General features: G+C 40.8%; 1 protein-coding gene across 1 annotated transcript in view; it reads right to left on the minus strand.

Moving 5' to 3' along the window:
- Window positions 1–19,942, minus strand: part of MTHFD2L (methylenetetrahydrofolate dehydrogenase (NADP+ dependent) 2 like) — a 62,654-nt gene that overhangs the window by 8,377 nt on the left and 34,335 nt on the right. Inside the window, exons 6-7 of the mRNA XM_034772770.1 lie at window positions 6,845–6,937; window positions 1,904–2,029 (exon numbers count right to left, since the gene is read on the minus strand). Coding sequence (XP_034628661.1) covers window positions 1,904–2,029; window positions 6,845–6,937 — 219 coding nt within the window. The remainder of the gene's footprint in view (window positions 1–1,903; window positions 2,030–6,844; window positions 6,938–19,942) is intronic.

A 19,942-nucleotide genomic window follows, 5' to 3' on the forward strand; every position in this document is an offset into this window, starting at 1 on the left:
CAAGACATACACAGCACAGTAGTAGGTCTGCAAGTACAGAAACTTTGAATCACGACCTGGCCATCTGGATATAGCTTTATATTATCTTCAGATTTCAGAGTGGTAGCTGTGTTAGTATGTATCAGCAAAAACAACGAGGAGTACTTGTGGCACCTTAGAAACCAACAAATTTATTTGGGCATAAGCCCACTTTAGCCCACGAAAGCTTATGCCCAAATAAATTTGTTAGTCTCTAAGGTGCTACAAGTACACCTCGCTTTTTATTATATTCAGAGTCAGACAAACTTTTTAAGAAATCAAGAGAAATGTGGCACACAAATTTAAGATGTGTTTATGCAAATCATGTTTCCTTGTATATACTAGTAGTTTGTGGAACTTTTGTTTACTATATTTTGTTGCAGTTCTGAACAGCATCTGCTATGTAACATTTCTTGTACCATTTTACCATCTTTTACTTACTACCGTACAAAGCAGCAAGTGAAGAGAGCATTGTTACAATTGTATTTTCAGAATAATTTCCTGTATATCTCTATTTTAAATATGCAATTATACATATGCACATACATGTCTAAAATATATCTAGGATCAAGCCTGTTGCTCTACTCATGAGAGTAATTTCATTGACTTTAACAGATCTTTATGTGTGAGTAAAGCAAGCAGGATTTTGACTAGTTTATTTATGTGACACTCTAGCACTCCTTTTAAAAACATTTTGAATACAATTGTGCTGTCGGACTGAGAGCCTGTATGCCAAGACTTGAAAGATTATTTTTAAAAAATGTGAATGAATTTCATGCATATCAAAATGAGGGGCCAATAGCTAGAACATGGATAGGTGTAAACTTCCCACACACAGCTCTGTCAACAAACTTTAATTTTGAACTGTAACAATCCTGCTAGTCCAGTCTAGAGCTTCTTTTGAGCAGACATTGTCAATCAAGACGCATTGTGCAGTTGTTTGGTAATACATTGCACAAAAAAGGACACTAAAATGAGATCAATGTGCACATTGTCATTTGTGATCTAAGATAGGATCGTTTGCACCCAGATTTTCAGGATCAAAAGATTTATATATAGCAAGTCTTAGCATGGAGAAAATTACTTAAGCAAAATTAATATCATTTTAAAATATGAGTTTCCAGTGGAAGTGCAGAAAGATCCTTGATAACATCAGCTTGACCAGTGATGCTGTAATACGTACTATATGCAATTGGAGTCCCTAAACTTGTTGAGGTCTGGGAATTGCTTTCTCTAAGGCCTGGTCTACACTGGGAGGGGGGGGCAAAAGGGGGTTTAATCTAAGTTACGCAACTTCAGCTATGTGAATAACGTAGCTGAAGTCGATGTACTTAGATAAACTTACCGCGGTGTCTTCACTACGGTGAGTCGACTGCTGCTGCTCCCCCGTCGACTCCGCCTGCGCCTCTCACCGAGCTGGAGTACAGGAGTCGATGGGAGAGCGCTCAGGGATCGATTTATCGCATCTAGACTAGACGCGATAAATCAATCCCTGCTGGATTGATCACTGCCCGCCAATCTGGCCGGTAGTGAAGACATATCCTTAGTGGTCATGGACATAAGATGCCTAAAGGGAGCAGGGAAACTTGGGGAGGAAGTGGCACCACAGCCTTTTGCCATTTCTTCCCCTGCACCTGTCATCAGTGCTGGCATGCATTTTATAATTATACGTCCCAGTTTCCTTTAAAAACAATCAGACTTGGGCTCTTTAATAGAGTATGTATTAAGCTGAGATACAACTTTTTGCTTCTTCAATACACTTCTTCAGGTGAGGAGAAAAGATTTGATTTGACAAATTAATTTAACCATCTCATTTTTAAAATAATCAAATACCTTAAACCCAACTTATCCAGTCCTTTTATATCAGAAGGGGTATTTTTCTTACCTTCAAAGTCCACATCCCCTACTAATTTGGTTTTCCCTGTCAGAGGATCGTGGATATGGTTGATGCCTACGTCAATCACAACTGCACCTTCTTTAACCATATCAGCTGTAATCAACTTTGGAATACCTGAAATCATCAAGAAATATTTGATTAACACAGCCAGATACAGAACTAAGTAATCTGCTCTTAATTATAGAAAAGGCAGGAAAAAATTGGGTTTATTTTTTCAGCATCTTTGTCATAGTTCTGATACACAGAAAACACTATGGTTTTAACTACGTTTTGAGGGTCTGAAACAAAGTTGATGTCAAGAGGCTGTGTCTACAGTGCGCAAATAATTTCAATTAGGCTATGTAAGATCCTATTTCTACAGCACATCATTGGATTCTTTGATTTTTCATATATTTAATTGTTAAATACTTGACATTCCAACCATTTACCTGAACAGTGTAAAAAACTGTTTACGTAACATTGCTGACACAAATTTTACTATTCTAGAAGCAGATAAAATATTGCAACTGTTCAACATCTACATGCAGCCACTAGGAGATCTAGCAAGACATTGTGGACTCAAGATATGCAGGTGACACACAACTCTATCTTTCACTACATATGAAAACACCACTGTCACCAAGCTAACCCGGTACTTGACTGAGATCAGTTCATGGATGAAAAACAACTGCTTGAGGTTGAACCTGAGCAAGTGGAGGTTATGCTGCTGGCAGAAGTAAACGCAGAGAAGCTTGTAGCTAGGAAACAGTCTCCTTTGATTGAAGATACACACCCACAATTGGTTAGTCAGTCCACATTTTAGGAGTGCTCTAGGATTCCTTGCTGATGCTAAGCAACTCCATAATAACACTAATAAATAATTCTACTACCTATGGCTAGTTAGGAGATTGCATCCCATCCTGATGGATGATGACCTGGCCTCAGTAAAACATACTTTCATCAACTTCTAGCTGGACTATAGCAGTGCAGTTAACCTGAGCATGAAGCCCTCAGCAACTGAGAAATTCCAATCTAACTCAAGTGCACGGTGCATGTCTTCAACCAGCCACCACTAATAAAAAACAACTTAATACACATAAAAAGGAAAACTCACATAATTCCCTTCAGCTCACAGAGAAGATGGGAGAAAGAGAAAACCACATATGACAGATGATAGTTACATCACTTAAAACACTATACTGGAAGATACCACGGTGATGAATGTGGTATAAGAACCAGAATAGAATGGAAAGTTATCTCAGTATTTGCAGTTTTAGCTAAATTTCCTTATAATCATGAGAGGAAATAACTAGAATTCTGCAAATACCAAGGTTGTTATCCAAAGTAATTGGTAAGTATAAGGGTGACCTCTTTGTAGACACACATTCATCCTGATCTTACTCCCATTGAAGACAACAGCAGAACTCTTCTGATGTGGAGCAGGAATGGGAGCAGGAATGGTCCACAAAGACTTTCCTCTTTGCAAGGATCCTCATCGGAAGGGGCTTGATTTTAACACCCAGGCTTGTGCAGAGAGATGACTGCTCTAATCTGGCCTCCAGGCTCTGCTAAAAATCCAACATAAGCTCTTTGAACCATTTCAACACTTCTCTTTGATGCAGAGAAAAGCCCTACCTCTCACGAACAGAATTTTAGTGCCATCTTTTTGAACTGTGTTCCAATAGTTAAATAAACTTTATAGCATTTTATATTTTTAATGTAACTTATTGCTATGGCTTTAGAGACAATCACAACAGATCTGACTAGACATCAGCTCACTTCTGGCTAGGCAAATAGTTAATTAACAGTTCCCTCAACTGTTAAGACAAATACTATATGACACTAAACCATTATGTGCTATTGAGGAATAAAGTATCGAAATACTTGTACATTACCTACGTATTACATTTTACATGATCTAATCAGAACAACACTCAAACCACTCAAAGCCATTTCCACATTTTCTTACCTATTACATTACAGAACCCCCCCCCCCCCGCTTTTTAAATGAGAATACATTCCACCTTTAAAATAAAATACAGTCTTGCTTCATGAGTTATGGGGACATCTTTACTCACTTGACGCTGCCACTCTTTAGTTATATGGTCATTCTAATACTCTAAAACGGAACATCTGCAGTACCCCTCAGAGATATATATTGTAATAGGTTTCTCCTCTCCCACTAGCTGGGTCACAGGCAGGAATGGTTTGAGAGAGCTGTGGGGAGCAGGAGAATAGAAAGCAAAAGTGAGTGTTTCTGGATGCAAGCAGTTTTAGGGGAGAAAGGGACTGCTGTATGAGAGAGGTGATGCAACATTTCTCTCTATATATTGTATATAGATGAGCTTGAAAAGTGTTGAGAGAGGCAAATTTTCTAATATACTTTCCAATAAAGTTGAGAGGTGCTGGCCTATGTCTATTTCATCAAACTGTTGCACAATAAATTGGAAGTTGTACTGGTAATAGGCCAACTCCACAATTTTATGGGGGAAATTATCTGAGTGGCATAGGGATAAAGGCATACTCTACAACTCTTATTAAAGCTAACAGGAGTTGCACAGCTAAATCCTTTATAAAAAGGTTTAAGAACATGCCCCATTAATAGAGTAATATTTAAACTAAATAAAAAAAATCACCCTCCCCCACAACAAAATTAATAAAGTTATTTAATTCTGCCTCAGCACAGAGGGCTGGACTAGATTCAGACCCTACATTTCTAGGATTCTGTGATTTACCAAAGCCTCCTTTGTATATCAACTGCTAGGAGATCACTGTCTCCTAACTTGCTTTACTTCTAATATGTGGGAAATTCTTAAATCATAGGTTTTGCAGAAAAAGCTAATTATCTATTTTTTCAAAATCACAATTTAGGCAGAGCCCTTCTCTGCGAGAAATCTGAAATAAGAACACTCAAGGAACTGAATAAACTATTGGCTTGATAAAATGCAGGCTTCAAAAACTAACAATTAAAATCAAAATAGAGGATTGCATCATGAGTAGCATTTATTGCAGAAAAGGAGTCAAACTGGGGGCCAGCCTGCAAGTGGGCCTTCTACAGATGTGTTAGGGCACACACAAGGAGCCGCCTCCTGCCGGCACTTCCCACATATAGGCCTGTCACAACTGCGGCCCCGCCACAAATGGGGCGGGGAGGAAATAGGTTCATGCCCTGAACTCCCTTCGTCCTAGCAGCCGAGCAAGCCAGGCACATCAGTGAGAATATTGCACCATCCCTGAGAAAGATGCAGTCTGCACAGTTCCTGTGAACTCAGGGAAACTTAAAGGGATTATGCCTTCCTGAGGCACTATCTCTCCCTGAGCTTCCACTGGGGCTGTGCAACTCCACACCGCACCCAATACAGGGCTGTGTGTACTTTGCACAATCTAGCCCAGATAGATCTCGTATTGTGCAATGAGTGTTGTATTGTGTTCCTCTAACACAGGGGTTCTCAAACTGGGGGTTGGGACCACTCAGGGGGTCGTGAGGTTATTATGTGAGGGGTCGCGAGCAGTCAGCCCCCACCCCAAACCCAGCTTTGCCTCCAGCATTTATAATGGTGTTATATATTAAAAAGTGTTTTTAATTTATAAGTGGGGGGGGTCACACTCAGAGGCTTGCTATGTGAAAGGGGTCACCAGTACAAACGTTTGAGAATCACTGCTCTAACAAGTGACATGAAGAAAAAGTGTAAGGAACGGGTATTGCTGAATTGGTACTGAACGCAGTTTAACTACAAGCATAGCCAACAACTAACTCTGTTCAGAAGCTGGGATTAAACCCTGACAGTAAGTTCTGATGAACTACTAAGAAGCATTTATCTACACAGACATGCTAAAAAAAATGATTCCACATCCTTTATTATTTTCCACTTACAATTTGTGAATTCTGGTTAAGTGCACAGTCTAGTAATCACCATGTAGGAGATCTGAGCTCAAGACCCGAGCTTGTTTTCTTGCTCCTAAGCTGGCATGTGAAGAAGTGCATTTAGCCTGTCAGGGAAAGCAGCACCTCACTTCATACTTGAACAGAAATGATAAGCCTCAGAGTAAACCATCCCCAACCCTATTCCTCTGGAAGGCAGTTAGCAAGGCTTGGAGTGTGGAGGAGTGATGGGAGAGGCGAAATGACACAAATTCTGTGTACTGCAAGAGGGGCTCGAATGACCACTGTGGAAAAAAAAATAATAGAAGAACTGCATAGACATTGGCCAAACTTGTTCCTAATGTTGTTAGGATGTATATTAAAAATGCCATTAAAGCAACATTTGCCATCCAAAGTTGGAACTCTGATTAGTTCTTTATTTAGTAAAGAAAGGCCAAATCAAAACACAAGTATTTCTGTCTACATATCTCCAGTAATATCAAACCACTGACCTTTCCAGTTACTAATTATAGCAAATCCATTCTTTCAACAGCCCATTCTTCCATTTACCTCTTTATTCGGCAATTGTACAAAACAAGGATGAACAATACATACATAATACCAAAACAATCGCATTTAATTTGCCAAGACTGCCCTTAATTCTAATAGCAAAAGAAAGACACTATTGTTACCCGAGCATGGCCTGCAGCTGATTTAAGGAAACCCTACTGTCAGAAGCAGAATGACTCACCGTTTTTGTATAGTACAGAAAATGTTTTAGTTTATATAATTATACCTGTATACGCTGTGCACAGACTGGTTTCCATTCCTGAGTTCATCCTTAAGCTTCCCTAAGGGGAAGGTGTCATACCTGATGAGAAACTAGTTTATGAATCTGCAAATATGAAGGGCAAGAACTGAGGGCCAAATCTCTTTCCTTACTCAAAACAAGCAGACCTCAGCAAGCATGAGCACAACCCACTTAGTTACCACATTTAACACAGCTAATTGCCCCACAGTTGTAGAAACCAAGCACCTGGTGAGTTTTTAATATTTGCCACTTTAGTATTAAGGACACTTAGTATTACCTGCAGCTACTATTATAATGTCAGCGAGTTGGGTATGCATCTTCAGCTGTTCTTTTGGAGTATATCTGTGAGTAATTGTCACTGTAGCATCACCTGTAATGTACAAAAGTCACAATGAATTGTCATTTATAAAACTCCCACACGGTATTTATTAACAGGCGGAAATGATTCAGTAGATTTTGGTATATGAAGAACACACATTCGATCAAATAAATTCCTGTCTTATGATCTGACACATCATCAGATATATTTCTTTGTTATGATCCGACACACTTTTTCAGCATATGCAGAATGCGATTGCTTGCCTTCCCCACACGTACAAAGAAGTGCAACCGCATTACTCCCATCCTTCAAAAGCATAACTCAGTGCAGTTGTTTAACAGTGTGGACTAAATTCCTTCCTGGGTTAACATCACTGAGTTTCATGGAATTACATGGGAATGAATCTGGCCTCATGAATCTATCTTACTAAATGTGATATGAGTATAACATTATAAGACCCCTTCACTTATCACAACCTAAAACACTGGATGTAAGGGGACTATGTTTATAACTTTCTCCTCATATGCCCTTGGCCATTCATCTCTCTCTGTGCCAACTATACACCTCTCCTGCCATTCTGTGGCACAAATTCTGAGGGAGACTACGGACTTCTCTATGTCTACAACCTGAGGCAACAGCAGAGTTACCTTCACATCTCTGCATTTCCCGCAGGTCAGAGTTTAGTTTTCAATGTAGGTTTTGGAGAAGATGGAATATACAAAAAGGGCAACGAGTGGTAATTAATGTTAACTGGAGCAGATTCATTCTTATTGATATTTCCCCTCAGATTTGGAAATGGTTCATCATGCAGGAAGGAGACATCTATGGCTCTGCCTCCGTTCTATCCACAACAGGGCTTGGATTGCATGGGGATTCCTGGGAGCTACGACAGCAATATGGAAGTCTACCACCAAGGATTTTCTGCTTACAAAGCTCTGCCAGTGGCTACCATTAGTTTCATGTTGGGGGCCAGCACATGGAATATCACTGTTGATTGCAGTGGCCCTAGCAGATTTCAGAGAGGAGAGGATTTCTTTAAGAAACATACATGCCCCAAACAATTAACAACACTGTCACTATTTGTGTATCTGGTAAAATTCCTATTAGACAGACTTGAGAATGCCTGTCACTGTGCCCACTTAGGGGAAGAAATTAGCCAGACCAAATCATATGGTATTATCAAGTGACGTATCTTGGCTGTCCTATGCCGCCTTCTCCTAAACCCCAGAAGAAGCGCAAAGATAGCTCATCTCACACTGCTCAGACACACATTATTCCATTAATATGGATGCCAAAAAAAGTAGAAAGGAAAATGTCTCCCAAATCTCCATTTCTGCTTTTCTTTCATTGCAGATGCAGAAAAGTCTTGTTCCACCATCTCCTGTTACTTGCTGTTAAACAAACAGCTGATCACTCATCTGTGCCAAAGACCATAGGAAGAGTTTTCATGCATGGCAAATGGAGGCCTACAGTCTTTTGGGCAAACTCAGAAGCTCTGGAGACCTGCCCTTGCATGGGTGTATGTATTTAGGCAAGGACAGTTCTTCGGTGGTGCCTAACACTAGATATGAAAAATCGTACAATTGTGGGGTACCTGAGAGTAGCCCATCATGCAAATCAAGGAGGTTTGTGAGCATGGGGACCAAGCTTCCTTGTTGTCTTCCAAAAGCAAGGAGGAAATAATTGGGAAAGCAATGAAGGTAACAATCAGCAAAGGAGACTCTTCCCAGGCCCTGAGCTTGATACCAGCTCTCTTTCTCTTTGCTATCTTCCCTGCATATCCTGAACCTGTTTCACCCCATGTTTTTCACCCTCCATCCATCTCAGGTCCCTTGGCACACTGTCTCCTCTTAAAATTTTACATTACAATTTTCACTATTTCAGTCCCTGCCATCTGCTCTGACACCTCAGGCACATCTATTATTGACCAAATCTGCACCTCATCTCATTGCTACACTTTTCTTCCTATACCTTCAAACTGTGCCCTCACTGGATTCTTTGTTCTTCTTCCCTATCCATCCTTCATGTATCCACCCTACTGTGAAGGTCACTCCCTCTTCCAGCATATGCCTGTACTTTATGTGCTCTCCCACAAGAGAAATGAATCATGAATACTACAGTAATTGGCAGCAGGGAGACACCCAGAGTGTGGGAACAGCTTCATTGAATCAGTGGACCAGAGGAGGTTACATTGAGAGAATTTAAAAAGCTGTTGCAAAACCCACCTATCTGTTAAAGCTTATCCATAACCAATGTTAAAAACAAACCAGGAAAAAATGAAACCTAATAAGCTAAAGGAAACAAACAGGCATAGACTCAGAGACTGGAAAGGGTGAATCCCCTACAAAGTACCCTCTGGACATCAGCATGCAGATCTAACTGTTCAGCATTGAGGCTCTTTGTTGATGGGGTCCCTGGGGGAAAAAAGCCTGGATGGTTGGCTGGCTGAAACACAATTCTAAGTGACAGGAGATAGACAGAAACTGTGATAAGGGGTCAAAGGGAGGGCAGCAACTTTCCGTACTCAAATTCAGGCTCTAAGGATGAAGAGCCTGGCAGCAGCTGACTCTGGGTGTTAGCTGGACCATTCTTCTATAATCTCTTAGCTAATAGGTCTGCTGTGACAGCAACACCCCCAATCATTCTTGCCAAGAATCCTATAGGCCTTGAGGTTACTTAAGGCTACATTTTCCTCCCTTAGCATCTTAGGGATCAATAAATGAAAGGAAATGTACAAACCAGGTATTGTGGAAACAGAAAGGAGATGTTATTCTTTCTGGAAATCTGCTCTCATATCTTTCAACTTACTGATTATCATTGGCACAAAAAAAATTAATGAGGGAGCAATTCCACTGGTTGTTTAGATGGCAAAAGTTTATCTTCTTCGAGGATCTCTCTCTCATATAAGTGAATGGATACTTTAGCTAACCTGCTTGCATATTGAGATGCTTATATGAAATGAACCTCTTTTATAGTTAATTTATTTTTTCCACCCAAATTGCAGAAGAACCAGATCTCCTCTTAGGAAATGAATGCTATGGGTTCATTGATATAAATAATAGGCTCCAGATTGTCTGCATTGATCCATTATTGCTGAGATTTCAGGAGAGAGCACTGAATGCCTCACATTGCCAGAACAATCTAGACTCTGGAAAATAGCCTGAGGTCTAGATGCTATCCTGAATGGAAGAGCTTTATGCTGGTACTAATCATTCCACGTTACCAAGTGCAGGAATTGATAATGGTGTGGAGCTACTGGAATGTGTAATACAACTCCTCCAAGCATAAGGTAATGCCCCAGCTGAGCTGCTGCCGCCACTGATCTCAAATTTCTTGTAAAAAACAAAAGAATTCAGCTATTTTACATCCTTGCTTGGTATCCTTAAACTTCAAATGAACTGTGAAGAACAAGGTAGCATGCCTACCTTCCAGTTCTGGCCTAAAACTGCAATACCAGAGATGCTGTGCTGTAGACCTGCCCTATTTTCTGGACTGATGGGAAGATCAAAAGGGACAAAGCCACAGAGGAGGAAATGTCCATGAGGCAGCAATTAGAAACTGATGTTATCAGTTTCCATTCCCTTAGGGAAAAGAGTCAAGGGAGGGGAAATATAGACCCTGACATTATGGAATCCAGAGCCAAGAAACACAGATGTGTGTGTAATAGGGGATCTCTGAAAAAAGAGCCACCTTTGCAACAGTAAATATGGGTACAGTTCTCATTAAGATTTTAGAAAGGAAGACTTTTATAAGAATGAAAAGCCCTTCCACACCAACTTTCATCAAAGAAACTTCCTCTGAGGAGAGGAAATGCCAGCTTGTTTAGAAAAAAATACCTTTCCTTCATGCACATAATCACACAGCCTTTTGAGCTATTATATTGCTGGCCAGAGATTCTGCAATGTTAAGAGTAGGCTGGAAACTTAATCAGCTTCTTAGGATGAACATTACAGGCTTTCCCTAGAACTTCTGAGGAAGGATTTGTCCTTAGGCAATCCCTAAAGCCAAAGAACTACCAGCTGCATTGAAGAATGGGCTTCACATCCACACCAGTTATCATGGGACTTGTATGAACCTCAGAGTAGGGAGCTTTTCTGTTTATTTTGTGGTTAGGTTAAAATACCATAAATATATTTTTTCTATATACCATTACCTCAAGAATAAACTTGGAGGAAAAGATTTTGCTGACCACGGCTTTTTGTGTGCTCCTGCTGAATCACTCCACCAGCCTGCAAATAGAGTTAGGGTTGCAGCCTGGTTTCTAGAGCAGCGGTTCTCAAACTGTGGGTCAGGACTCCAAAGGGGGTGGGACTCCATTTTAATGGGGTCACCATGGCTGGCTCAGACTTGTTGGGGCCTGGGGCCGGGGCCAAAGCCCGAGTCCCACTGCCCAGCACCAAAGCCAAAGCCCAAGGGCTTCAGCCCTGGGTGGTGGGGCTCAGGTTACAGGCCCCCTGCCTGGAGCTGAAGCCCCTGGGCTTCGGCTTTGGCCCCCCTGCCTGGGACGGGGGGGCTCAGGCTTTGGACCCCTTGGGGTCATGTAATAATTTTTGTTGTCAGAAGCGGGTCGCAGTGCAATGGAGTTTGAGAACCCCTGTTCTAGAGAAGAATACGATTTCCTTTCTGAGGCCAGCATCAACTTTCCTGCCAGAGGGATCAGATAGGAAGGTGTTGCCATCTGCAGGACAGAAGGACTTCTAGAAACATATCAGTATAGTTGAATCCAGCACAGGAAAAGAGCCCCATAATTGTGATATGTCTGTAAAGAATTTGTATCAATTTATGAAAACTTTTAGATATGGGGGATTCCTCATCAGGAACATCTCTGACCTCCGATACAACCTAATCCTGATCAGATAAAGCTAGACAAATTCTGTATCTCCTCTCAGCATCTAGAAAGATCCCCCCGTGTCCACAAGTTTTTCAGCTTTAAGACAAGCCTGTAAATCCGTAGAAAATAATTTAATCAGATTATTGATGCCATCCAATTTAACGTTCCTCAAAGAGTCATTGTTTGAGGATTTGTATTTATTGTACTCACTGGGTTCTTAGGAGGAAGAGGAAAACCGTTTAAAGTTTCTTTTGAAGGTGTGTGGGTTTGTTTGGGGGTAGATGTCTTATTCTTAGGAGAAACTGGGGGTGACTATTTTTACTTACTTTTCACCTTTGCCCTTATTGGTGGAGGAGGGATCATTGTTGTCAGAGAAAGAACCACTCAGAAGAAATACAGAATGGGACTTGGTTTAGTGAGATTTGGCAAGGAACAGAGGGCTGTTCCATCAAGAGGTCATAAATGTTTAAAGTGTGGTTCTACTCTAACTAGTGGCTGCAAAAATGACACTGTGGGATTAGATGCTTATTGCCCTTCACTGATTTCAGATACAATTCTTAATTTTATAAGTAAAAATATGTATTTTAAAAAAATGTTAGACCTTCAAGCCCTCTGTGAGATCTGAAAGTCAAGCTTTTCTTCTTTTCTCCTCACTCATCATCATCAATTACCCTGAGCCAAAATGATGTGCATTGGATTCCAGATGCTCCTTAACAACAGGTTACCGTATGCTAGGTGGGGCATCATTGGTGGGATGGCCTTGGGACATCACACTGTGAGGTTTTTGATTTGTCAGGGATGTCGGGATCAGAATGAGGGAAGAATTCTAACTAGTATCTTACTTTTTAGAAGTCAGATGGTAAGAGGTAGCTGGTTTATGAGGGTAGGTTCAAACATTGTATGATGCAAATTATAACTCTTAATGTAACCAGGAAACATACACGCTTTAAAAAAAGATTTATCCCATTAGATCATTTCACCACAATTAGTATATCCACTCTCATTTATAGATTAAAACAAGGAAAAGGTATGTAAAAAATGTATGCCAAAATGCTAAATTTGAGATTTCAAATTAATAATAGAAAATCCAATGAAGGTTTCCTTAGCAACTATCTCCTTGTTCTCAGGGATTACAAGAACGTTGTCCATTATCTGAGCATTGGGTAACTTGACTACAATGCAGTAAATAATACACATAGTATACATAAAAGAACTGCACTTTGTTTTATAACCAAAGATGTGAATACTGTTGCAGATTACAAACATGTAAGTATAACAGATGTTTGTAATCTGCAACAGTATTCACATCTTTGGTTATAAAACAAAGTAAAGTTCTTTTGTGTATAGTATGTGTATTATAGTACGTGTAAACGGAGTGTTTTGAGGAAACCAACAAAACACTTCCCTTGTTTTATCATTTCCCTCTCACCTGGGCCCTGATTCACTGGGGCTGCGGCTGAGCTGAGGTTGCGGGCACCTCATAAGTACAAAGGTGGCTGTACACTTCTTTTGCACCTCCCAAAGTAGGCTACTGCAGGGGCTGCTCTAAATGACTCCCCACAGAGCCACCTAGCACTACAGTGTGGCTGAAGTGCAGAGCTCCATTCCACTATGACAGGGGCTGTATAAGTTCTGCTGGCTATATGCCTCTAGGGAATCCCCTCCTTCTAAGACTGGGAGCTTTCCACAGAGCCATCATACAGGGGTCACAACACAGGGCAGAATCTAGCCCTTTGTGTCTGTAATTCAACCATAATATAAAGACGGATTAAATAGGGATGGAAATCATGCCGACAAAGACAACTTTTGGATCGTCTACAAAGCTCCTATCAAGCCAAATAAGGGTTAAACTGATAGAAGCATCTTTAATTAATTCATCCTCTAATAAGTCACACAATTCCCAAGTTACGGCCAGCTTTTGGGTTGGCAAAAGCCCTATTACACACCTACACATCCATCTTCCTTTCATTCCCGCACTTGTTTTGTTACGGATGCTTTGACTAGAAGAATAGATAATTTAGCCTATAAAAATACAAAGACACCTCTCTAGAAGTACAATACATTTGACTGGGAGGAAATCAGCACATTGTATCTTTGCCAGCCAAGAGCATGTTGGGAGTCTCAACATGGGGGGGGGGGGGAAGAGTAGGTTGGAGGCACAAGTTGGGAGCAGATTCTGTGGTTGAGTTTTATGGGGGGGTGGGGAAATGTGAGGAGGAGCCAGGGGCTTGATGGTGATCTCCTTTATCAAGCTATACAACAAAGAAAATGGATTCTATTCAGTGGATGGGTGAAGCTTTTGGCTGGGTCCGCTGCCTTGTTCCCCTGCTTCATTTCCCCAATGTTCATAAATATGAAATCCTACTTCAAAGGAGAGCCAATGAAAAAGCCACTTATATGTTGAATAGTACATTATGCACAGACACACAGGAGGAAAAGGACCTATTAGTAACAATAGTCAGAAAGTAGAGGCTTCATCCTTGACAAATAAAACAAGCAAATAAAGTCTTACAAAGTATATGCAGGGTGAACATTTAAAGACCATATAAGATAATGCTACCCTTTTAGAAGGTAATGTTGGATGACAGTCTATTGTGTACAATACAGAAATGAATATTGAGTCTACAGAGATATTCAAATTCTGGAAAGAGTACAGAACTTGACAAATTAGCTTAAGGGGCAGGAAAAAGATTTCCCAATGAAGCAAGGCTCATTGAATTTAAAGATATGTTTCGAGAAAAGGTGACGGCAAAGGAAGTGTTATTATAGCTTTTAAGTACCTCTGGGGTGAAACAATGAAACAGGAAATATTTCCAGGAGGGGGTTTTCAGAAAGCTGAGTGAATACTGCAAAACAGCATTTGCAGACATTTGCTGGAATAAAAATCTATAGATGTATTTCAGTGGTAATTCATAACCCTTTCATTTGTCTTTCACAAATATTCATACAAATAACTTTCATGTGCAAGAACGTTCATAGAAAGAAAAAGTCTTACAAATACCTGTGCAAATATATAGTTGCAAAGTTTTGCGACAGAAGCATTTGCATGGTCATCTGGAAACTGACTTAAACAGCTTCAATTCCTCCCCCGCATATAAAAGTTTCAGACAGCCAATCATGGAACAAAAACAATAGCCCTGGGACTCAGATGTCCAGTCACACAGCATAAATAATGAATTATGGATGGTGAATAGGAGTTGCTTATAATCTGTAGGCAATCCCAGACTGAAAGATATTTGCATAAAACATTAATCAAATGAGCTTGAAAAAGAAGTTCATGCTAGCTTAAGTCTGTTGATCTAAGTAAATCTGCAAACAGACAAAGAACTAATTTACTCAAATAAACTATTTGCTACGAATACTTTACACAGTTCTGGATATCAAATGTACATGGAGGATTCATGCAATCATAGAATCATAGAATATTAGGGTTGGAAGAGACCTCAGGAGTCATCCAGTCCCTGCCCAAAGCAGGACCAACACCAACTAAATCATCCCAGACAGGGCTTTGTCAAGCCTGGCCTTAAAAACCTCTAGGGATGGAAATTCCACCACCTCCCTAGGTAACCCATTCCAGTGCTTCACCACCCTCCTAGTGAAATAGTGTTTCCTAATATCCAACCTAGACCTCCCCCACTGCAACTTGAGTCCTTTGCTTCTTGTTCTGTCATCTGCCACCACTGAGAACAGCTGGGCTCCATCCTCTTTGGAACTCCCCTTCAGGTAGTTGAAGGCTGCTATCAAATCCTCCCTCACTCTTCTCTTCTGCAGATTAAATAACCCCAATTCCCTCAGCCTCCCCTCATAAGTCAAGTGCCCCAGCCCCCTAATCATTTTCGATGTCCTCTGCTGGAATCTCTCCAATTTGTCCACATCCCTTCTGTAGTGGGGGGACCAAAACTGGACGCAATACTCCAGGTGTGGCCTCACCAGTGCCAAATCTAGGGGAATAATCACTTCCCTCAATCTGCTGGCAATGCTCCTACTAATACAGCCCATTATGCCGTTGGCCTTCTTGGCAACAAGGGCATACTGCTGATTCATATCCAGCTTCTCGTCCACTGTAATCCCCAGGTCCTTTTCTGCAGAATTGGTGCTTAGCCGGTCGGTCCCCGGCTTGTATTGGAGGATGGGATTCTTTGATCCTAAGTGCAGGACTCTGCACTTGTCCTTGTTGAACCTCATCAGATTTCTTTTGGCCCAATCCTCCAATTTGTCTAGGTCACTCTGGACCGTATCTCTACCCTCCAGTGTATCTACCACTCCCCCCATTTTAGTGTCATCTGCAAACTTGCTGAGGGTGCAATTCATTCCATCATCCAGATCATTAATAAAGATGTTGAACAAAACCGGCCTCAGGACTGATCCCGGGACACTCTGCTTGATACTGGCTGCCAACTAGATCTACATCAAGTCGTTGATCACTACCCGTTAAGCCGACATTCTAGAGAGCTTTCTATCCACCTTATAGTCCATTCATTCAATCCATACTTCTTTAACTTGCTGGCAAGAATACTGTGGGAGACCATATCAAAAACTTTGCTAAAGTCAAGATATATCACATCCACCGCTTTCCCCATATCCACAGAGCCAATTATCTCATCATAGAAGGCAATCAGGTTGGTCAGCCATGACTTGCCCTTGGTGAATCCATGTTGACTGTTCCTGATCACCTTCCTCTCCTCCAAGTGCTTCAGAATGGATTCCTTGAGGACCTGCTCCATGATTTTGCTGGGGACTGAAGTGAGGCTGACCAGTCTGAAGTTCCCTGGGTTCTCTTTCTTCCCTTTTTAAAATATGGGCACTATATTTACCTTTTTCCAATCATCCAGGACCTCCCCTGATCACCACAAATTTTCAAAGATAATCGCCAATGGCTCTGCAATCACATCAGCCAACTCCCTCAGCACCCTTGGATGCATTAGATCTGGACCCATGGACTTGTGCATGTCCAGCTTTTCTAAATCGTCCTTAACCTGTTCTTTCACCACTGAAGGCTGCTCACCTCCTCCCCATACTGTGTTGCCCATTGCAGCAGTCTGGGAGCTGACCTTGTCTGTGAAGACTGAGGTAAAAAAAGCATTAAGTACTTCAGCTTTTTCTACATCATGTGGTTGCCTCCCCCATTCAGTAAGGGTCCCACACTTTCCCTGACCTTCTTCTTGTTGCTAACGTACCTGTAGAAACCCTTCTTGTTATCCTTCACATCTCTTGCTAGCTGCAACTCCAGTCGTGCTTTGGCCTTCCTGATTACACCCTTGCATGCTCGAGCAATATTTTTATACTCCTCCCTAGTCATCCGTCCAAGTTTCCACTTCTTGTAAGCTTCCTTTCTGAGTTTAAGCTCACCGAAGACTTCACTGTTAAGCCAAGCTGGTCACCTGCCATATTTGCTCTTCTTTCTGCACATTCTGCTATTCTTACTGATTTAAGGAAAAGGTTTAACATTAGTTATGGATGTAGCTGTGCAGATTTTTAATTAAATTTTAATGTAATTTAGGCTACATGTTAGGGGCCTGAAGGACAACAGGATGCGCAGGAAGCGGGCCGAGCTTTCATTGGAGCAAATACATTCACACGGCCGTCGCTACAAAGAAAACACTGGGAGAACTGGTTCATTTAAATACTGTATCAACAATTCTAAGCATGGGAGAACAGAGGCAAATCCTGACTACAAGTGAAGAAAACAGGTATTTAACTGGTCCGCATAGCTAAGCTGTGAAACAGGTCATTACTAACTAATTCCATAGCAATTTCTCTTTCTGATTATAAAACAAAAAGTGTCTCAGATCACTAATTCTTCTGAGTCTTGGCTGGTAGAAGCCGGAAAACTGTATAGTACTTTTGCCTATCAAACGTCACTGCTCTAATTAGATCAGCATTGTAGATGGGAACTTGGAAAGTTAGTCCTGCTTCCTTAAACCTCATAACTAACAATATAAGAGAACTAATTCTTCTTCCCGGGCAATGAATGGCAAAATTCCCATTGATTTTCATGAGAGCAGGATTGAGCCCACAGCTTTTCACTGACTATAATTACTACACAAACATACAGAGAAGTTCCAAACACTAACTTTCCCACAGAGGCTTCATGGAAAAAAACAACTATATGATTAGTAAGAAGCTTTCAACATTTCATTATATTAATAATATGTTTAGTAGGAGTGTAGCAAAATGTGACTGAAATTAAGCAACACCCATTTTTACTTCATTTATAAATGACACTTCTGAAGTTCTAACATCAAAACAATGTTGCAATAGGGTAATATCTTATTTAAAATTAAATAGCATTTGTTATTCTTTTTACTCTGCAATTATAGCGGCATATCAGTGCCGCTATAACTAAGGAAGCATCAGTCATTCCATTATAAACCTTATTTTCAGGGGGGACATAAATTGAACCATAACTAAATTCCTCCAGGCTAAGAGTTAACGTTAGAGGTCTCAGATGAAAAGATACTTTGGTTTTCATTTATAAATGTTGATAAGCACAACCTAAATAATATGGTATACTACAAAAGGGGTCAGATATACATACCAATAATTTAAAAGAATATACAAAAAATTGTAAGTAATATACAAGTTTGGAAAATGAGGATGTCTCTGCATTATTCTTTTCTAAATATCATGTGTACCTCAGTTTACCTCTGTGATTTCACCCTGCCTGGCTCCACAGAATTATATCAAAGGATGTTGTTAGGGGAAAATCAATGGGAAATGAAACTATGGCAAAAATAAGGTACAGTCCAGAGAACACCACCTTGTGGAAAAAATGAGGAAGCTATCAATTGGGAAATACCCCGGGCTAGACTCCAACTAGGCTGGCAAAGTTTACTCTTCCATACCTAGGATTATAGGGGATGCTAAAACCTTAAAGATGCTGGCTTAGGGAAGAAGGAGGTAGAGTTAGTTGTCAGCAGCTGTCTCGGGGGAGAAGACTCTGACAGAGACACACTAAACCACAGCAAACCGACTCTCTCTCTCAACCCAGAGATGGAGACAGCCAGGCAGAAGGGAACTTACAAAAGCTTGCAAGGAAAGATTACGGGATAGGTAAAGACCTATGCGTATAAATGTTTTTGTTGTTATCCTTTGTTGTGAGAATTATGTACATTTGGCTGAATAAACAATGCTTTCTTTTGAATAAAATATTTTTGAGTCACTTTAATCAGCAGCTGTTTCAGGCTCCCAGCGGAAAACAGTTGTCAGGTGCCAAACGCAGTTGGATCTTTTGGGTTTACATGGTTAGTAAACAGGAGACTGAAGCCCAGATATCAAGTCTAAGAGCGGTAGGACCACAAGGTTTCACCCGAGAGGGGTGAAGGTAGCTAAACCTCTCCCCAAAGTGGTGCAAGTTGAGAGAGATTAAAAGGGATCTAAAGTGCATCTCGCCCTGTAACCGTGACAACATGACTGACAGAAGATACTATTTTAATACATTGAAAAATTAATCATTGTCAACAGTTTTAAGCTATATTGGAGCAAACAAAGTTGATTTGTTTTGGATGCATTTTCTCATTAATATAACTTAAAAACCCATCCTTATCTGAAGTCAGTGGAACTATTTATGTGCTTAAAGTTAAGAACGTATAAGTACTTTGCTGAATCAGGGCCTTAGGTATATGGAGGCAAAAGGGGAAGGCCTGATCCTAAGGCCAATGGTAGCAGCGGGAATTCAGCAGACGCTCAGCACCTTTCAGGATTTGATCCTAATCAGTTGTGTAAATTAATACTTATCGCTCAGTAAGATGAAGTCCAAATTAAGGGCCATACACGAATAGTCCCATTTAAGTCAATGTAATTATTTGGGAGAGAAAGAAACTGCATTTGTCGCATAGCTTTGAAATCAAGATGAAATGGTGGTTGTTGAGACTATTCTTGGTGATGAAATATTGTGATTGGCCCAGAAAAAACAAGGGACAAGGAAGACAGGAAGAGAAGGAGAATTGGGATTCTGGATAGTTTGTCATACTGACACTGTGAGCTAGAAACAAACTACCATTTCTGCTTCGAGATTTGTGTTTCATAGAATATTAAGGTTGGAAGAGACCTCAGGAGGTCATCTAGTCCAATCCCCTGCTCAAAGCAGGACCAACACCAACTAAATCATCTCAGCCAGGGCTTTGTCAAGCCGGGCCTTAAAACCTCTAAGGATGGAGATTCCACCACCTCCCTAGGTAACCCATTCCAGTGTTTCACCACCCTCCTAGTGAAATAGTGTTTCC

This window comes from Trachemys scripta, chromosome 5 (assembly GCF_013100865.1).
Source record: "Trachemys scripta elegans isolate TJP31775 chromosome 5, CAS_Tse_1.0, whole genome shotgun sequence".
Taxonomy (NCBI): domain Eukaryota; kingdom Metazoa; phylum Chordata; order Testudines; family Emydidae; genus Trachemys; species Trachemys scripta.